The following is a 19,891-nucleotide window of genomic DNA, read 5'->3' as shown; positions in this document are numbered from 1 at the left end:
AATAATAATAATTATTATTATTATTACAATGTGAACATTGGCAATTTAAAAATATAAAACAAAGGTGTACTATTAAAAAATTGAAAGAGAAACATGGAAGCCAAGAAAATGTCCTGGAGAGTAAAAAGAAAAATGAATAAGTAAGAGAAATAACTAGAAAAGATATGCCACAAATTCACAATCAGTGTTAACTGCTCTGGTCAAAGCACAGAAAAATGCAAAAGCAGTCTGTCTGGTAAAGGCAACATTTTCAGCAAAGATTATTTGATAAGCAGTTTTTCCTCCACAGTCAAGAAAGAACCAATGATATTAGTGGTTGAGATCATAAATACCTAAGCAAAACATTCTTTTAAAAATATTTATTTACTATATTTAAGTGTATCTGTGTGTGTGTCTGTCTGTCTGTCTGTCTGTCTGTGCACATGTGAGTGCATGTGCTGGTGTAGGGCACAGGATCTCCTAGAGGTGAAGCTTAGAGTGGCCGTGAGCTGCCCCTGTGGGTGCTGGCAAGCTAACTTACATCCCCTGGAAGGATAGTGTGCACTCTTAACCACTGAAGCATCTCTCCAATCCTTGAACAAAAACATTCGTAAATAATTTCCCCCTTCCAGTGCAGAGGACAGAACCCAGGGACTCCCACATCCAGGAAAGCCATCTATATCTGAGCCACACAAACTCTGGCCTGCCAACAACTTTTTAACAGAACCTAAACCTTTAACTTCAGTCTGTTGTTAAAAAAAAAAAAAAAAAAAAAAAAGCTATTACACAAAAAGAAAGGCATTTTACATGAACAGATGATAAAATAAATTATTTTAAGGAAAAAAAAAAACCTGAAAAGATATTGTGCTGGTGAATTTTATGTCAACTGGACACAAGCTAGTGTCATCTGAGAGCCCACGTGGGTGGTGCCACTACTGGGCGGGTGGTGTTGGGCTCTATATAAAAAGCAGGCTGAGCAAGCCATGAGGAGCAAGCCCATAAGCAGCCCCCTCTATGGCCTCTGCATCAGCTCCTGCCTCCAGGTCTCCGCCCTGTTCGGGTTTCTATCCTGACTTTCTTCTATGATGGACTAGGAAGTGGAAGGTGGAAACATAAGCCAAGCAAACCCTTTCCCCTCCAAGTTGCTTTTGGTCATGGTGTTTCATCACAGCAATAGCAACCCTAACCAAGACAGATATTTCTCAAGTTTTATAGTTAAGCCCCATGTAGCCATTGGCTACAAACTCTAACATCCAAAATGAATTGAAGAAATTAAAAATATTAAAGTTTTCCTTAGCCTTGGCTAAGTAATGCCATAAGCAGATGCCACCCAGTTAATGCTTTGGGGAAGCTCATATGGAAAAACAGTGTCCAAGTTCAGCCTGAGCCAGTGATCCTCAACCTTCTTAACGCTGCAATCCTTCAATACCGTTCCTTAGATATCTGCATTAGCTGACATGCAGGATTTCTGATATGCGACTCCCCGGGGGATTGAGACCCACAGGTTGAAAAATGCTGGCCTAAACAATGCTGAACTCACGGTGTAGGCATCTTTTAATATTTCTCATCTGTCAAAGATTATCGTTTACATGTACAGAATTCCTCTCTGTCATAACAGACAGAGCTTCAATGTGGTTGGTTAACTGTGGATCTGCTGGGAAGCTAACATTTCCCTTCTCACTCCATTGCACCATGTGGCACATACTGGAAACAGTTGCTTCCCTGCACCTGATGATGGGAACTGGAAACATTTGTTTTCTCAGTTTTCTGAGGCCCACTCTATAAAAAGTATAATGGCTGCAGCTGCCCAAATGGCTTAGTATACACTTGCAAACGTCATGCCCTGACTAATCACCAATTCAGGAAACAGAAAAAAAGAAAAAAAAAAAATTCCAACAGAAGACAATGAAGTTGGTGAGTGTCTTCTGCTGATGCTCTCTGATGGAGAGATGAAAGCATTTTTCTGTATTAGCTCCAATTCACATATTCTGAAGTAGAAATACTTGCCAAGTTATTATTTTCACCCAGTAAACCATTATTTCATCAGTATTCATAGATTTTTAAATGGCAATGTTTTACAAAATCTCACATATATTCCTATTAAACCCACATGGGCTAAATTTACAGCGCAAAGGGGGAAAAAGGACTTTATGATCTACCCAAACATGTATGATAATTTGTGTTCCAATTTCATAACACATTAGCAATCATGATTTTACATATTTTTATCATGTAACAAAATGCAGAAGATTTATTTGTAATGATGTTGTAAATGTTGGCTAAATAAACTAAAAGAACTGAAAAGACATCAAAAGTAACTATAAAGTTACTTTTCAGTATGTTCAATACCCCCCTTTAAATCCAATATTAAGATAAAGAGATGAGAGCCAGGTATGGTAGTGCACACCTTTAATCCCAGCACTCGGGAGGCAGAGGCAGGTGTGAGTTCAAGGCCAGCCTGATCTACAGAAAGAGTCCAGGAAGCTAGGGCTATACGGAGAAACCATGTCTCGAAAAACAAAACAAAACAAAAACCAAACAAACAAAAAGAGCTGACACATAGTTGGAATTTAGTGTGGACATAAATTTTTAAGTTTTTGCTTCAAGCTCAAATCAATCTTTCTCAAAAAGTGAATCCACTTTGCCAATGTGCATATGAGTTTTAAAGGAAAGGTTCGATTGATGATCCAATTATTTAAAAAAAAACTTTACATATGTTGGAATAATTTGGGTACAGAAATCTTTTTTGTTTGGTGTGTGTGTGTGTGTGTGTGTGTGTGTGTGTGTGTGTGTGTGTGTGTCAGTCTCATGTAACCCAGGCTGGCCTCGTTGGGATTCTGTTGTGCCTAGTAGGTGAGCCACATCCCCAGCCCTATTTTCACCCACAGTTTGGTTTGGCTTTGGTTTTTCAAGACAGGGTTTCTCTGTGTTAGCCTTGGCCTCGAACTCACAGCGGTCTATCTGCCTCTGCCTCCCAAGTGCTGGGACTAAAGGTGTGCGCCACCACGTCCGGCTTTCACTCACAGTTTTACAAAGTCTAAATTCTAAAATCCTAAAGGATTTCCAGTGAAAATGTAATCTCTGAACTAAGGCATGCTACATATTTAAAATACACATCAGATTTTGAAGACTCAATGAAAAAAAAACCCCAGTATAATTTGTTTTTATATTAATAGCATTTCAAAAAGACAATATATTTTAGGTGTAGAGGTTTTTGCTGGGCTACTTTTTGTCATACTGGGGATGGAACGGGAAGCTTTGCACACTGAAAGGAAGTGTTCTACCAATAAACTATACCCTTCCTCCCATTGTCTTAATTGGGGTGACTATTACTGTGATAAAACGTCATAAGCAAAAGCCTCATGGGAGGGAAGGGTTTGCTTCACTCACAGTTCCAAAGAACAGTCCATCATCAAAAGCAGTGAGGGCAGGAACTCAAGCAGGGCAGGAACCTGGAGGCAGGAGCTGATGCAGAGGCTGCGGAGGGGAGCTACTTACTGGCCTGCTCCTTATGGCTTTGCTCAGCCTGATTTCTTACAGAACCCAGGACCGCCAGGCCAGGGATGGCACCACCCACAATGGGCTGGGCTCTTCCCCAACCAACCACTAATTAAGAAAATGCCTTACAGCTAGAATTTATGGAGGCATTTTCTCCATTGAGTTTTCCGCCTCTCAGATAACTCTAGCTTATGTTGCGTTAACGTAAAACTTTCCAGCACACCCATATTTTGGATGTGTCTGTTTAAATAAAATGGACTGACTTGGTGACACCCTGCTCTTTGCGCTTACTGTTTTAGGTCTAAAATTACACATGTGGCGAGCATCCTATTTCTGTTGGGCAGTGCTGGTTTGTAAGATGACCTAGGTCTGGAAGCCCTAACTAGCAATCCAGAGCCAAGGGCTCAGCTCCCAGAAAGTCCTTTGCATTTCTTCCTTTAAGTTTGAGTGGCAAGTGCACAACTGCAGGTTTATGCACACCTGCAAGGGAGTAATGCTCAGAAGAGAAAAATGAAAGCCCTACCAGGCGATAAAAGTCCTTTAAGTGCTCTGCGGCTGTGGCCACGGGCTCTCCATGAGTTTCTGGTACTCCGCGAAGTGACAGGAAGAAAGATCAGGTTGCCCAGGGTCCAGTACAGAACCCCGTCAAGGCTCCGGGGAGCCCTCTCAAGCATGCTGGTCCTACTGCTCCGTACAGTCCTGGCTCAACATGAACCGCTGTGGCTTTGGAATGCACAGCTGGCTCCCCCACACCTCGGGTGCCACTGTAATCCACAAAATGAGGGCGGTTACATTTCTAACTCTCAAGGGTCCCTTTAAGCCATATACAATCACAGAGGAGACACACAGGGCAAAAGGGAGCCAGCGCCTCCTGAAACTGCCACAGCGCCCTGCGGAACACTTACAGGACAATGGAAGCTGCTGCTGGTGGTGACAACAGTCACCCAGCACACAACAGTCATGTCACCATTTATAAGATGCCATTGCAGATAGTGTCCCACATTACTGTGGGTCAAAGACTGGGTGAAAATACCCAGTCTTTGGCCCACCCCGTCTAAACCCATTTTGCAAATGGGACACTGGGAGTCAATGTGGTGCTGTCCAAGGTAATAGAACAACTGGTCATGACTCCAGCCCAGTGTTCTCTCTGACTCACTACAGCTGCTGAATAAGCACACATGCAAAGCACTGTTATTTTTATAGCATCCTCTGCTTCCTACTTATAAAAGCAAAATTCTACTTTTGTCATTATGTCTCTGTGTGGGTATGCTCACATTCAAATGAGTGTGGCTGCCCACGGTGGCCTGATATGGCTGTCAGATGCCCTGGAGCTGGTCAGAGGCAGTTGTGAGCTGTGTCACATGCCTGGAATTGGAACCCAGGTCGTCTGGAAGAGCAGTACGTGTGCTCTTAACTACTGAGCCACCTCTCCAGCCCTGGCTACTTACATTTCTAAACACAGAAAGAATACATCAACAAAGACTTCAGGAAGCCTCGCTCTTGTTTAGGAATTGCTGCTAAATCATAAAAACCCATCCCAGAGAAGCAGGAGAGATACCACAACCAGCACATAAAAAAAAACAAAAAACAAAAAACAAAGATGCTTCCAGAAGCACCCAGCCATATTAGCAAGTAAAAGAACAATTTTTTTTTTTTTTTTTTTTTTTGCATTGAATCCAAAGTCCTAGTGTTAGTGGCTCTTTACCTGAAGGCTATTTGACTAGTCACACATGCTTATGAACTGCAGAGAAAGAATCCAGGAGGCCTACTATAATCCTGATCTTAGGGACCAGACTGAGAGCTTCCATATGAAAATGATGGTGATAGTTGCAGTCAGGTCATTACTACTGTTGCACGTGCAGAGAGAAAGTTAAAGCATTAGCACCCACAAGGTACCTGGTCTTTGTGCTGCGTCCACTCATATAGGTCACTTGGGTTAATCCTCCTAATTGCTTTATGAATCAGGTATTGGGGCTTAGATGGATGAAAAGACCTGCCCACTAATCAGATGCTTCAAAGAGCTGAAGTTAACCCCAAGCTGTTGACTCTGGATCTCAGACACTGTATACTACTCAATTCTACCTTGTAATACTGAGCTTGAGATACCTAGCCATACCTCGATGGCTCAGAGATGGGCAAGGGCAAATGTTGCAGGATATTTTATTTCAATGTGATCCCTGAGATTATGAACTGTAAAAACCTGTCGTTGATCTCTTTGTGATCCCTGAGATGGAACTGTAAATCCCTTTTTCTTTTTTTTTTTTTTTTAAAGATTTATTTATTTATTATTATGTATACAGTGCTCTGCCTGCATGTACACCTGCAGGCCAGAAGAAGGCATCAGATCACGTTATAGATGGTTGTGAGCCGCCATGTGGTTGCTGGGAATTGAATTCATGACCTCTGGAAGAGCAGTCAGTGCTCTTAACTGCTGAAGCCATCTCTCCAGCCCTAATCCCTGTTTCTTGTGGTTGAGCCCTAACACACCTTTAGCCCAAGAACTTTCTGTTTATTGTAAACAGGTGATTCAGCTAGCCCTAGCACACACCTTTAATCCAAGAGCTTTCTGTACACAGGCTTTAATAAAGTTAACCCTACGTCAAGAGGCAGAGCAAGAAACCAGATGACAAGGATTAAAGAGTAGGAGGGACTTTGAGTTGAGGGACATTTAAGACAGTGTGTAGGAGTTGAAGGAATCTTTGGTGCTTTTAGCTCTTGGGCTTTACTCTTGGGATTTTAGCTCTGTAGCTCTTGAACTACTCAGCTCCTTGGCCTTTGGCTTTTTGGGTCTTGAGCTAGCAAGCCTCTGGCCTTGGGTTTCTTTGGCCTTTTCCTCCTGGGCTGTCAGCTGAGCTAGTGAGTCTTTTGGGTTTTCTCCATTGGGACATGAGCTGAGTAGGAAGGTCAGCTGGGTGCTTTCTCTGCCTCTCTGAGCTAGCAGGGTTTTCACCACAGCATCTGGCTCCTGAGTCCTTCCTGGTAAAACAGAGTGATCTGGGATCTTCAATTAAAACAACAGAGATGATTGTGCTGCACTCCGTCTGAACATCTTCTCGGGGACCGCTAGCTGCTTGACAGTCTTCTAAGGAAGGCTTGGATACCCTTCTCCAGGGACCAGAAATGCCTAGCAACTTATCCGCATCCCCCGCCCACCCTGCACCCCTTTCCTCACAATTAGAGAGGATGGAAAAGCTTCTAGGCGGGCAAATGCCAAGAAAGAGTGGAACTGCTCCTGACTGACACTACAGCAGCTCAGTCCCTCTGCTTCAAGATGTGATGACCAGGAGGTATCATCTGTGTCACGGCTCCAGGGTAAAAACTTCAGCTAAAACCACTGCTTTGCTTGGCTCCTAACTCGCCCTGCCCGACCCTTCCCCCTTCACTTTCGGATGGGTTTGCCTTGGAAATCTTCCAAGAAATCACTTAACACTAGAACCCCCTTCCTGAGAGTCGGGCTTTGCTTCTAGGGAGCCTCACTTAGGAGACAGACAGGCTTTATTAAGCGATACACAACAACGCGCCTTAAACCGTAATCAAAGTGACCTGAAGGAGGCCACAGCCCTGATATCTATTGGCTTTTAAACAGTAAAGGTTCCCTTTTTCCTTGCAATAGTCCCTTGTCTCGGCCGAAGTGCTTCAGGGTGAAAGCTAAAAACCATTTATATAAAATGCCCAAAATGGAGGTCTTCAGGAACACTTACTTCACTAAAGAAGCTTTGCGGCACAGTTTGTCCGCCCCCCGGTAGTAATTCACCAGCTGTGCCAGCCCAGGCTCATGACCTGCAAGGAGAGAAGAGGCTCAGAAGGAGAACAGAACAGGTGGAGAGTGACAATGCCAGCAGCAGTGTGCAGAACAGATGTGTCACACCACGCTTCCCTTTCTGTCATTTCAGGCTGCTTGTCAAACACGGAATACTTCATGTTTCTGTATCCCACAGTCCCTTTTCCTCTCAGTATCCTACTCTCAATACTGAAACATTAATACTGACGTGCAGGTCAGCTATGACGTGGCTTTTCTTGTTAGGAAGGCATTGGGTATTTTCTATTTCATTTCCGCTTGGTCGTCTGGGCTTAGCACACATAGGCTTGTAATCTGTTGAGCAAGGCTACCTGAATTTAGCCACACATCCATCCCCCACGCACTTTCTCCAAACATCAAAGTCGGCGGCAGAGTGTGGTACATCTGCCTCTCGAAGCTTCTAGAAGCCACTAAGAAGTGAAAGAAGGTAGTAGAAAGGCCATGGGACAGTATCAGAAGCCCTGAGAACAACGTTGCACTGTCCCACAAGGAAACATGTCAATAGCTCTTACTACAGCCGGAGGCTTGGAGTGTGGCTCAGTGGTACAGTGCATCCTCCCTCACATGAGGCCTTGGCTTCAGTCTCCAGCACCACACATGATTAAATAAAGATAAACAATGAGAAATACAACAAAGATACATTTTATGAAAAAAATTTAACTCCTAACAAAATGCTTTACATTTCTAGTAACAAAAAAAGTAAGAGTTTAAAGCGAGACTTTGAGTTGGGTGTCAAAGGCAACAACAGTTACTCCAACCATGGCATTCAACCAAACCAAAACCTTGAGACATTATCTGGTTTTCACAATCTCCCTGGGGAAGACAAGTCCAATTCACCATTGACCTGGTACCATCTCATTGGGCCTGGCCTTCCAGTGCCTGAACCCAACTCTGTCCTTTCTCCTTGGGGTTTACACACCCCACTTTAGCATTTTCCATAGAAATAAAACGTCTGCTGGCCATCTGCTCAATGTATGGGTCTTAGGGCTGGGGTCCCAACAGCTTTCTCTTCATCATCACACCAGCAGGGCCAACTCCCCCTGCCCCAGCCCGAGACGAGCCTTTTAGTGCGTCTTCAGTCCTAGGCTCTCACCATCTGCTACTGCTAAGTGCCAAGAAGGAGCCAGTAAGGCAGGAAGGGAAGTGACAGCACTTCCCTGTACTTTCAGGGAAGTTAGTTTTGTGGGATTTTCTTTGCTGAGCCCTTCCGGAGGAATCTGGCTAACACTAGGGCCTCAGTTTCCAAGCACATTTTCTATTCTGAGATTTCCCGAGGCGTCTAACTAACCACTCCATGGATTCACCAGGCTACAGTATAAACTTGTATAATGATGAAACGTTGTCCCTGAATTATTTCAGTAAGGTTAAGTCTTAACACACTCCATTCTGCAAGCCATCATACCTTGGTATGGCTGTCATGTCACCCAAATGCCCTAGGCAAGCCTGCCAAACAGCCAGTTAATTTCAAACGACCTGTTTTCAGTCTAGTCTCATCCATCTCTGACCACACCTATTTCTAAAAACCTGTCCCCTCTCCGGAACATGGGACATTACTCCGGGGTGTTCTCTAAGGTGGAGATGCCTCTTCTTCCATCTCTCTCCCCTTCTGTCCTTGGAATACAAACGACCATACCGCCTCCGACCCCCCCCCCCCCCCGTGAGTTTCTGTAAAAGAACCAGCTATCCAGAGAGAGGCAGGCCCTCCTCAGATGAGTGTGCGGTGAAGGGACCATGAGACCAGGCTCAAGTCGTTGGGATGCTAGTTGAACCCATCTGGACAACTTCTTGATTACGTCATTAAAAGGGAGTTGCTGTCCCTTCCTACGGGAGAGTATACGAATAAAGTGGTACCAAGCCAGCTTCCTCCACGTACATAAGGAGAGCAAAGGTCACCCAAGCTCGTGTAAAAACCATCCCTAGATGCACAGTTGTAAAACACACTTTTCGTGCAGCTAAAGGAAAGGTCTGAAACGGAACACCAACCCCTATCCCCACACCCAACCCGGCCCCAAGCTTCCCTAGAAGCTCTGGGGAATTCAAGGAGTTTTTCCTAAATTTCCCTGCCGGTTCATCTGGGCCTCCGGGTAGCATATGCCTCTAGGGTTTCAACAGCAACACCCCCTCCACGCCCACACCACACAGGGCGGAATCCTCGGTGGCGGAAAGCTGCAAGATGCCTGCAGCGGGCCCAGGCCCACATTCAAGGGTACAGGGCTAGGTCACTGTTAGCAGACAAGGCAACTGCACCCAGACTCGGTCCGAATCCAGCTATGGGTTTAGATTTTTCTGGACCAGTTTTAGATCTGCTAAGGCGAGCTCGCTCCTGAGGATGATTAATGACCTTAAAACACAAAAGCGCTGGCTCTCCGAGCCAGGCGCGCAGCAGCCACGAGAGAAAGGCTCACCCAGTCTCCCGAAGGGCAGCCGGTTCCTCTCGCCCAACATCAGATTGAACCTGGGATTGTCCCGCCGCAGCCTCTTCCAGTGGCCGGTGGCCAGCAGCAGCCGGGAAACCTCGGCGTAGACGCTGCTATTCTCGTCGCGCACCACGAAGGTGTACATGGCGAAAGGCAGCACGCCCAGCAGCCGCCACACGAGTCCAAAGAACGGCGGCCCCGCGTGGACGCTGCCCCAGCCCCAGCCCCAGCCCCAGCTCGGCTGTTCGCCCAGCTCCTGGGCCGCACCTCTGGATCCCCTCAGTGTCTGCCCTGGGCGCCCGCGCCACCACCGGAGTGGCGAGCGCCACCCGGACGCCGCGCCCACTGCCGGCGCCCCGCCCACGACCGTGATTCCGCGCGGCGCCCGGGGCAGGTCTGCCGGCAGCTGCGGCGGGAGCTCCCAAGATGGGCGGTCCCGGCCGCAGCTCAGTGAGGGGCCATTAGCGTAGGGCGCAGGTGTAGTCGCAGTGGTGGCGAACTGCGGTGGAGAGACCGAGGGAAATGATTCCAGCTGCGTCCGGGATTATAGCCCGCAAATATCCCTTTCCACAGCCTGCCGGGGTCTTCCACCTAGTTCAAAATCAGATTTAATGAATGAAAACAAAAGACGCAGGCGGGGAATGTAGCCATCACCGAGCCCTGGGTTCAATCTGGGTCCTGTAAAATCGGGCAAGCCTCTTCCCAGTACTAAGCTGGTAGAGCAAGAAAGTTCTGGTGTTCAAGGTCATCGTCAGCTATCTAGTGCATTCGAGGCCAGTTTGGGCTACATGAGGCCTGTCTCAAAATAAATAAAAACTAAAGTTCTAAGGTCCCCATCCCGCGTCCAAATGAAGCTTTGCTTCCCTTCCTTTCTGTTTGATGTTGCTTTCCGGGGGGTAGGGGTTGTCAAACGCTGTCATCTGCTGAGCCCCAGGGTGGTACAGTATAGAGGAGAGCTCCTTTGGACTCTGCCTGCGGGTCAGTTCCATATAGAACTTCTTACAGGTCCTGAAATTCTCGACAGCGTTGTGCCACTCTCCTCTGGACCTCAGCTTCTCCTTTCTGAGTGGTGGCAGATTTGTTCTTTAAAACGATTTTGGTCCCTTTGCCTGACAGCCTGAGGAAGCCAACTTTGGTACTATGAACATCTCTACACTCACGCATAGATGCCCTCAGCAGATCCAAGCTTCACATTTTTAATTCGCTTTCGGGATGGTGCGGGGGTGGGGGTGGGGAGGGCAGGGGGCGGGGGCGGGGGGGGAGCGAGGGGAGGGGGAAGAGTACCTTGGGGCTTCTTTCTTGATCTACAGAGTATATGGTGAAGACCCTGTCCTCCTCCCTCATCTCTGTCCATCTAGCATAGACGCACCCTGGCTTGCTTTAGTGCTGGAGATCAAACCCTGGGCTTTGTGCATGCCAAGCAAACACTCTACCCGTTGGCGCACCCCCAGCCCAACACTACATCTCTTGGGTTTGTTCATCTTGACTTTTATACATCACTCTTTTTCTTAGTGATAAAACTCATCTTTCCTCCTCGGGCACCATTTTCCGAAGGGCTAATGAGACTAACACCGAGGGGAACGAATTATCAGGTCTGCGCCAATGGGGGTCACTCTTGTCCCTTTTGTCACAGTGAGTGGGGACACAGAAAAATAACGCAAGCCTGCCCGATCTGATTCTGAGCTGTGGAAAATCGTTAACTTTTTCAGCAGCCATTACTCAGAGGCAAGCTGTGGGGGCAACTTGTCATCTTGCGGGGGCGGGGGGGAGTGGGGGGGGGAGGACACTCTGTCTGAGACTTAGACTTCCCAACCCCCATGGAATTAGTCCTGGCAACATGGACACATATGTTCATGCTGATATCTGTAAGTGGCATGCTTCACGCCTAATCTGGATCTTTGGAATGTAGGCATGTCTTCTCCTTCTGAGGCTAACCCAGCCCCTCTTCTTTCTTATTCCCTGGCAGGGGATGGCGTGAGTGTGTTTTGGTCTGTCATGTGTTCCTACCATGGTGTGCTGCCTTGCAGCAGGCCCAGGGGTGGCAGAGCCAATCAGTCGCAGCCCCAAACTGAGCTTCAGAATAACCCATTCTCTTTATGAGTTTATGTCTTGGGTTTTTGTTGTGGTGGTAGAAAGGTGGCCAGCTGTTAAGCCTGTCAATCTGCCACCAGCTAAAGTCATCTGGGAAGAGGAAACCTCAAGAGAGAAAATGCCTCCATCAGATTGTTCTGTGGGCAAGTCTGTGGGGACATTTTTCTTGGTTTACAATTGATAGGGGATGTCCCAGCCCACTGTGGGTGGTGCCAGCCCTGGGCAGAGGGTCCTGTGTTGTCCTAAATGCAAACGCAGCAAGCCGGGAGAAGCAAGCCAGGAAGCAGTGAGCTCTAATCCTGTTCCTACCTCCAGGTTCCTGGCCTGCCCTTCCTCATGTGTAATGGGCATGTGTCGTCAAATGAACCCTTTCCTCTCTATCCTCCCTTTGGTCAGAAATGTTATCATAATAACAGACGGCAAACTAGGGCATATGTGGATGGTACGTGCTTTAAATCTGTCTTCCGTGTCCAGGTCACTCTTTTGAGCTCTGGCTGTTGCCCCATCGAGGCACCTGGCCCCTTAGTAGTAACAACTTGAAATTGTTCAGCAGAGAAAAGACCCTTGAAGGGGAAAATAGTCCTGTGTGTAGCAGACAATCCCTAGAACAGACTTTTTCTGAGTCAGGGTTCTAATATTGTCCTATTGCTGAGTAAGAGACCCCACGACCGCCGCAGCTCTTACAAAGGAAAGCATTTAAGTGGGGCTGGCTTACAGTTTCAGAGGTTTAGTCCACTAACGTCATGGCAGGAAGCATGGCAGCGTGCAGGCAGACACAGTGCAGGAGAGGGCGCTGGGAGTTGTACATCCAGATCAGCAGGCTACAGAAAGAAAGAGTGACACTGGGCCTGGCTTGAGTAGTTGAAACCCCAGAGCCCACTCGCAGTGACATACGTCCTCCAACAAGGCCACACCTACTCCAACAAGGCCACACCCACTCCAACAAGGCCACACCCACTCCAACAAGGCCATACCTCCCAAGCCCTGTCGAGTAGAACATAAAGGCCAAGCATGCAAATCTGTGAGCCTATTCAAACCACCACAGACTTCTTTCAGTAACGTGCCAGAGGAGAGATAAAACTGGGAAACTGCCGTTGTATGGAGTACCCAGGAACACACCACACCCAGAAGGAGGAGCCAGTAGCCTTGGTCCCTCCAAAAATACCCACAAGGCCAGAACTCAGCATAGAGGAGGGCTTTGAGCTGCGAAACCAGGATCTAGGCTTCAGAACAACACCATTTGCAAGTCACCGGGACAGTGTCATAAAAATGACGGCACTTGGAGCTACTTTCATTTGGGCTTGTGACTTTGCACCGACAACATCACAGAAAGCCAAAGGCTCTGGGATGGGGGGGGGGGGGGGGGGGGGGGGCGGGGCAGTCAGGCCTGAACCAGAATCCCAGTTTTAGAAATGATTCCTTGTACCTCAAGACAAGAGTGTGGCTGGCTGGTGTTGACAGTTGTGCGCCGGGGGCGTGTAAAATGCGCAGCACATGCTTGGCACATCATAAACTCTCCATAAATAAAAAGCGATCACATGGACAGGGTAAAGTTTACATAAGGACTAAAAAAAATATTTTGGTTAGGAAGAAAGTGGAGTCTATAGAGCTACGCCCTCCTGTTGATAAGAATGGGCACATTCGTTCCCTGTTCAAGGTAAATTATCTCCAGACACGTAGCCTGCAAAGTAATGCCCACAGACAAACGCGTATGCTTACTACTACAGGGAAGTGCTGATGTTCCTATCTGACCACAGGCTATTGTGTTTACTGATAATGTATATGTCTGTTACTTTTCTGTTGCTGTGGTAAAACACTCTGGCTGGTCAGGCTATAAATTTAAATAATTAATTAATTGGCTAATTAATTAATTAATTAAAATACTCTGACCCAAGCAACTTACAGAAGAAGAATTTATCTTGGCTTGTGTTCTCTGAGGCATGAGAGTGCATCATGGTGAGAGGCAATGCAGGAGGCAGCAGGCAGCAGGCAGGCATTGTGGAGAGATCAGGTCTACAACCTACCTGTGAAAGGAACTAGAAATAAGAAGCCATGTAAAACTGCTCAGCAATTCACCTTCTTTCTGACTTGCGAGAATCTGGGACACGATTTGTTTATGGTACCACAAAGGGCAACATTTTTTAGACCTGCAGTTGAGCCCTGTTGTTGTGACGGGGTTGGTTGAGATGAGCTGTCTTCCCAGGTACTCGCTCTGTTCTTATCTCTGACACAAAGCAGAGGCCTTGCCACAAGGCCATGCATAAGTTATGTTGCTGCTTGTTCCTGATACTATCGATGACGTCAGGGGCAGAGTCAGTTAACAGATGCGAGGAGATCCTCTGGTCTGGAAGAGTTTGCAAACATTAGGTGGGTTTCCGTGACTGAGAAACCACCTGTGTTTCTCAAGGTAGAGTCAAACTGATGGTCTCATTTGCATGGAGAGTGGAGACAGTCTCCCACTAAGGTAAGGAAAAGTCCATATTTTCTAGACTCTTACCCATTCTCTGTGGATGGCTATGCTTAGGACGGCCAGTTTAAAAAAAAAAAATGGATTATAGAAAATTTCCCATTTATATGTAATGACATTCTTCTTGTCAAATTCTTTGTTATATGGATTGGTTTGTTTTATAATACATTTTAATGTATTACAATATTTCATGAATAGTTCATGCTAAAAATATAATGTGGGTTATCCACTTTAAAAATGAGAATACTAGAGTTTCTAAAGTGAAAAAAAATTTTTTAGCATGGTGCTAGATATAATCACCTCTCTCTTTGGATCATTAAGGAGGTTCATCAATATTCTGCATGCCCTATCTCCACATCTGTGAGTGGTCCACACTGTCGCCCTGTAGCTGTGCAAAAAGCAAGGCTCTCAAAGGAACAGGCTACACAGGCATGCCTGTCAGCCCACCCTAACAAAATCAAAATGGCTTAAAACAAAACAAAAGACAAAAAAAATGTGTGTGTAGAGACTAAGGCTTTGCCTGAATCTCAGAGTTGATGCAATGGCCTCAGGAGTTGCTCTCAGTTTTCAGACCCCTGGCTGCACTTTCAAAATGGCTCTGAGCACGTTCATGAGGACTGGGGCCAGGAACAAACCGATTCATCATGCCCTCCCTGAATCACCCTATTCTACAGAGTCCCTACTCTTCAGGAAAAGCTGACAGGGGAGGAAGGGAAATGGGGGGCAGGAAGAAGCCAGATGGGATGTGGTCTCAGGTCTGGTCTGCCATGGTCTGACCTGGAGCATATAGCCACGCAGCACAAACTATATGGTAGACGTTCCTCTCCCAGAGGCAAAGGGACTGGCCATCTGTGTACTTCCTCATGAAGCCACTGGTCACTCCCAAAGGAAAGCAGCCCATTCATCAGATCCATTCCCTGGAAAGCCGGAGATAGATGATGACCTCAGTAGCCAGCATCATACAACTAAGTCATGAGCCAGTGATGGGATGCGAGGGGCTGCGCAGCATCTTGGACCACGCTTCCAGGACTCAGTCTATGGTCTGGTGGATGTACGCTTTCTGTGCAACCCAGAGGCACCGCTGCTTTTCATTCATTGTTCTTTAAATTCTCCCATCCTTCACACACCCCTCCTACTTTTACATCACATGGGACTTTACACTTATATTTAAACCTGGACTCCAGTTATAGAGGAAGGCATGCAACATTTGTTTGCACTCCCCCAGGCTGTTTTATTTCTGTTCTTGATCTGCAGTTCCTTCCATTTCCCTGCAAATGGTATTATTTTATTCTTCTTTACAGAGGAATAAAACTCAATTATGTAGTGGAGAGAGGGAGAGAGAGAGAGAGAGAGAGAGAGAGAGAGAGAGAGAGAGAGAGAGAAAGAGAGAGAACCTTGGCGCATTAGAGACGGAGAACAACATTTGGATGTCAATTCTTCCTTCCACCTTCTATTGAGACAAGGTCACTCTTACTATTTCTGCTTCCCAGCCTGTCCCAGGCTTTCTGGTGATGCTCCTGTTCCTTTGCAAAGCTCCTGCCATCTCCCAGGAATGCTGGTTTTATAGATGCTTTTCCTGTGGGTACCAGGTCTGAAACTCAGTAGCCAGGCTTGTGTGGCAAGAGCTTTTGCCCACAGAACCATCTTGCTGGCCCTCCAATGTATGTTTTTGGCAGTTTTGTCAAAAAAAATTGGGTGGCTGCAGCTCTGAGAGTTTCCTGTATCTATTATTCTATAGCATTGGTCCTCGTGTCTGTTTCTGTGCTGAGGTCATGCTGTTTTCCTTACCATGGCTCTGTGGTATAGTTTGAGGTTAGGTCTTATGATAACTCCAGCATTGCTCTTTCTCCTTAGAATTGCTTCCGTTGTTTGGGGCCTTTGGTGCTTCCATGTTATCTTTCTGACTGCCTTTTCTAATTCTGTGTGATTGTGATTTTGATGGGGACTGTATTGATTCTGTAGGTTGTAGGTTGGATAGCCGTTTTACAACACTGATTCTTCCAACTCAGGGACATGGAGTGTTTCCATCTTCTGCTGTATTCTTCAATTTCTTCTCCTCTTCATCCTTCTCTCTCTCTCTCTCTCTCTCTCTCTCTCTCTCTCTCTCTCTCTCTCTCTCTCTGTGTGTGTGTGTGTGTGTGTGTGTGTGTGTGTGTGTATGGGTAGGTAGGTGTCCTACTTGGAGAAGAGTGTATCAGACCCCCTTAATCCATGGTTAAAAATGATTGTGAGCTGCCTGATGCGGTTGCTGGGAACTGAACTTAGGCCCTCAGGAAGGGCAAGAAATGCTCTTAACAACTGAGCCATCTGTCTCACCTTGAGTCTTCCTCTTCTCCTCTTCACTTGGGGGAATAGTTTGAATGAGGGACTAAGACTGAACAAGTTATAGAGTCCCAGCATTGGGATTGCTATTTGCTGTTTCTTTTTTTTTTTTTTTTTTTTTGGTTTTTCGTTTTTCGAGACAGGGTTTCTCTGTGTAGCCTTGGCCATCCTGGACTCACTTTGTAGACCGGGCTGGCCTTGAACTCACAGCGATCCGCCTGCCTCTGCCTCCCGAGTGCTGGGATTAAAGGCGTGCGCCACCACGCCCGGCTCTATTTGCTGTTTCTTAAACGGTGTCTGTCTTGTGGTTTATGAGCCCATTCTCCATTCTGCTGTCTTCTTCTAACCCTGTTTTCTTGTGCCTTTGTATTTTGTCATATGTTTCTGCTAAGCTACAACCTACTGTATTCATAAGGTCTTTAGTATAAACCTTATGCAGCCCTTTAATGTTTTATAGATTTTCCCTTTATAGATGTAAAACTAGGTGAACAGTGAATCAAGAGAAACTGTTTGACATGTCAACAATAACGGTGTCATAATGTCTGTTCACAGACTCATGAAGATGGATTCTTTCCTCTGGGATGACTTTGGCCCTCCAATACAGAACAGGGCCATAGAACAAATCATTACACCAATGACTGTCCAGCTGTGTCATCTGCTCATCTCAGTGGAGACCAAAGATGTTCAGCATAAAGCTCTTGCCTCCTTGCAGAAGGTGGCAGAACAACTGGCCAACGCCAGTGAGGAGTTTGTGCATGCTGCCAGCAGGTAATGTCTCCTCCATGGGACGTAAGCCCTTTATCCTGACAGATTGGCAGATGGTGGAACAGAGAAGTAGGAATGATTATAGTTGTTAATGCTTTGGGGCCTGGTGGATGCAGCTCAGTTGATAGAGTACTTGCTAGCATATAGGAAGTTCTGGGTTTCATCTCCAGCACTGCATATACACCTATGACCGCAGAATTTAGGAGGTTGAGCATGGAGGGTCAGAAATGGAAGGTTTTCCTTGGCTATTGCCTTAGTCACCATTCTGTCACTGTGAAAAGACACCATGAACAAGGCAACTTTTTTTTTCCGAGACAGTATCTCTCTGTGTAGCCTTGGCTGTCCTGGACTCGCTTTGTAGACCAGGCCGGCCTTGAACTCACAGCAATTCATCTGCCTCTGCTTCCCAAGTGCTGGCATTAAAGGCCTGCACCACCATGCCTGGCAAACAAGGCAATTTTTACAAAGAAATCATTTCATTGGGGCTGCCTTACAGTTTCAGAGGTTTAGTCCATTATCATCAAGGCAGGGAGGATGGCAGCATGCAGGCAGACATGGTGCAGGAGAAGAATCTGAGAGTTCTGTTTTTTTATCCATAGGCAGAGAGAGAGAGAGAGAGAGAGAGAGAGAGAGAGAGAGAGAGACTAGGTTTGGAATGGGCTTTTTGAAACCTCAAAGCCCACCCCCAGTGACACACTTCCTCCAAGAAGGCCACACCTCCTAATCCTTCTAATTCTTTCTAATAGTGTCACTTTCTAATGATTAAGCTTTCAAATACATGAGCCTATGGGGGCCATTCTTATCCAAACCACCACAGCTTCATAGACTTTTTGAATTCAGATTGAGTTACATTAGACCCCGTCTCAAGAAATAAATGCTTTCTGAAAAAAGGCATAGGAAAAATAAATAAGTATAAGAATTAATGTAGACTGTTTTAGTTTACTTCTTTGTTGCTATAATAAAACATTAGCCAATGGCACCTTGGAGGGGGGAAAGGTTGATTTTGCTGAACGAGTTAAAGTTTATCATCAAGGGAGGAACTTGGAAGCAGGAGCCATGGCTTGCTCGACACTGTCTATTGGTTGCTCCCTTGCCTTGCTCAGCTACACTTCTTAGATTGGCCAGGCCCACCTGCCCATGAGTGGCACCACACACAGTACACTGGGCCCAGCCATATCACTTATCAATAAAGACAATGTCCCCAAAGATATGACTATAGGCCAATCTGATCAAAACAATTCTTCATCCAGGTCCCTCCTCCCAGGTGTGTCAAGTTGACAACCAAGATTAGCCATCACAGCTATGGAGTTGGGGCAGGGCCTAAGCATCATGTGACTCTAGCTAGGTAAAAAGAAATATATAGAGAGAAATAATGTAAAATGTTCACTATAAATTGTGTATAAGGGCTGGAGAGAGGACTTGCTGCTCAGCCATAAACCCAAACCCATGTAATAACATTCGCGCACATGCACATAAAATAAATTATGTAGGAATTTGATAACAGTGATTTTGTACCAATGTACTACTTTTTTGTAGATTCTGAATTTCTGACATTGCGTTTCTTAATCACAGAAAGTACAGTAAGTTCTGAAAGAAGCTAAATGTTTGTGTTCACAGCCGTGTAAATGCATTCGCTGAACTGCCTGTTCCCAGTAATATAAATTATTTATACAGCGACTCATCCATGCTCATGACCGCGGGAATGGGTCCAACCCTTCTTATCCTAGCAGAGCTGTAGTAATTCACATTTAAACTTGAGTTTGTCTCCACCAACTTTTGCAGCAGCTCCCAGGGCTGTTGGCCAAATGGAGGCACAATCAGCAGAGCCCACTAAGTGTTATGCTGGCAAGTGCCTGCCTTCCGCTGCTGGGCAAGCTCCCAGGGGGCAAGAACCTGCTACCTCAGCTGCTGCCCGTCAGTGTGAGAAGAGGCCAGCATAGGATGTGTTTCCTCTTACTTAGAAATATATCTTTAAGATTTATATATCTGTTATTTGTACGGTAAGTATTCTGCCCACATGTGTGCCTGCAGGCCGGAAGAGGGCATCAGATCTCATTACAGACGATTGTGAGCCACCATGTGGTTGTTGGAAATTGAACTCAGGACTTTGGAAGAGCAATCAGTGCTCTTAACCTCCAGCCCCTAGAAATATATCTTATGATGAACATTTAGGAAACGTGAATGAACAGAAGAAAGAAAAAAATATTATCCAGAAACCTGCAGCCTAAAGACAGCCACTCTGAGTATGTGAGAATATGTTCATTCCAGATATTTGTCTTTCTCTCTCTGCTTGTCCCCCTCCACCATTCTACTTCTCCCTTTTAAAAACTTGTATAAAAATCTCTCTGGAGAGGGCTGGAGAGATGGACCAACAGTTAAGAGTGAGTTCTGCTCTCGTAGAAGACAAAGTTTGGTTCCCAGCATCCATGTCAAGTGGTTCAAGGCCACCTGTAACTGTAGTTCCGGGGATCCAACACCTTAGCCTCCACAGGCACCTGCACTCGCTTGCACATATACACAAATATACATAAAACAAATCTTTAAGTAATATCT

General features: G+C 46.1%; 1 protein-coding gene across 1 annotated transcript in view; it reads right to left on the bottom strand.

Annotated features, from left to right (window-relative positions):
• Ttl (tubulin tyrosine ligase) overlaps window positions 1-9,908 on the bottom strand; it is a 29,961-nt gene extending 20,053 nt beyond the window's left edge. Inside the window, exons 1-2 of the mRNA XM_051144596.1 lie at window positions 9,682-9,908; window positions 7,179-7,257 (exon numbers count right to left, since the gene is read on the bottom strand). Coding sequence (XP_051000553.1) covers window positions 7,179-7,257; window positions 9,682-9,838 — 236 coding nt within the window. The 5' untranslated portion in view covers window positions 9,839-9,908. The remainder of the gene's footprint in view (window positions 1-7,178; window positions 7,258-9,681) is intronic.
• Window positions 9,909-19,891: the final 9,983 nt, after the last annotated feature.

This window comes from Acomys russatus, chromosome 4 (assembly GCF_903995435.1).
Source record: "Acomys russatus chromosome 4, mAcoRus1.1, whole genome shotgun sequence".
NCBI classification, from domain to species: domain Eukaryota; kingdom Metazoa; phylum Chordata; class Mammalia; order Rodentia; family Muridae; genus Acomys; species Acomys russatus.
This window is presented reverse-complemented; position numbering and strand designations above follow the sequence as displayed.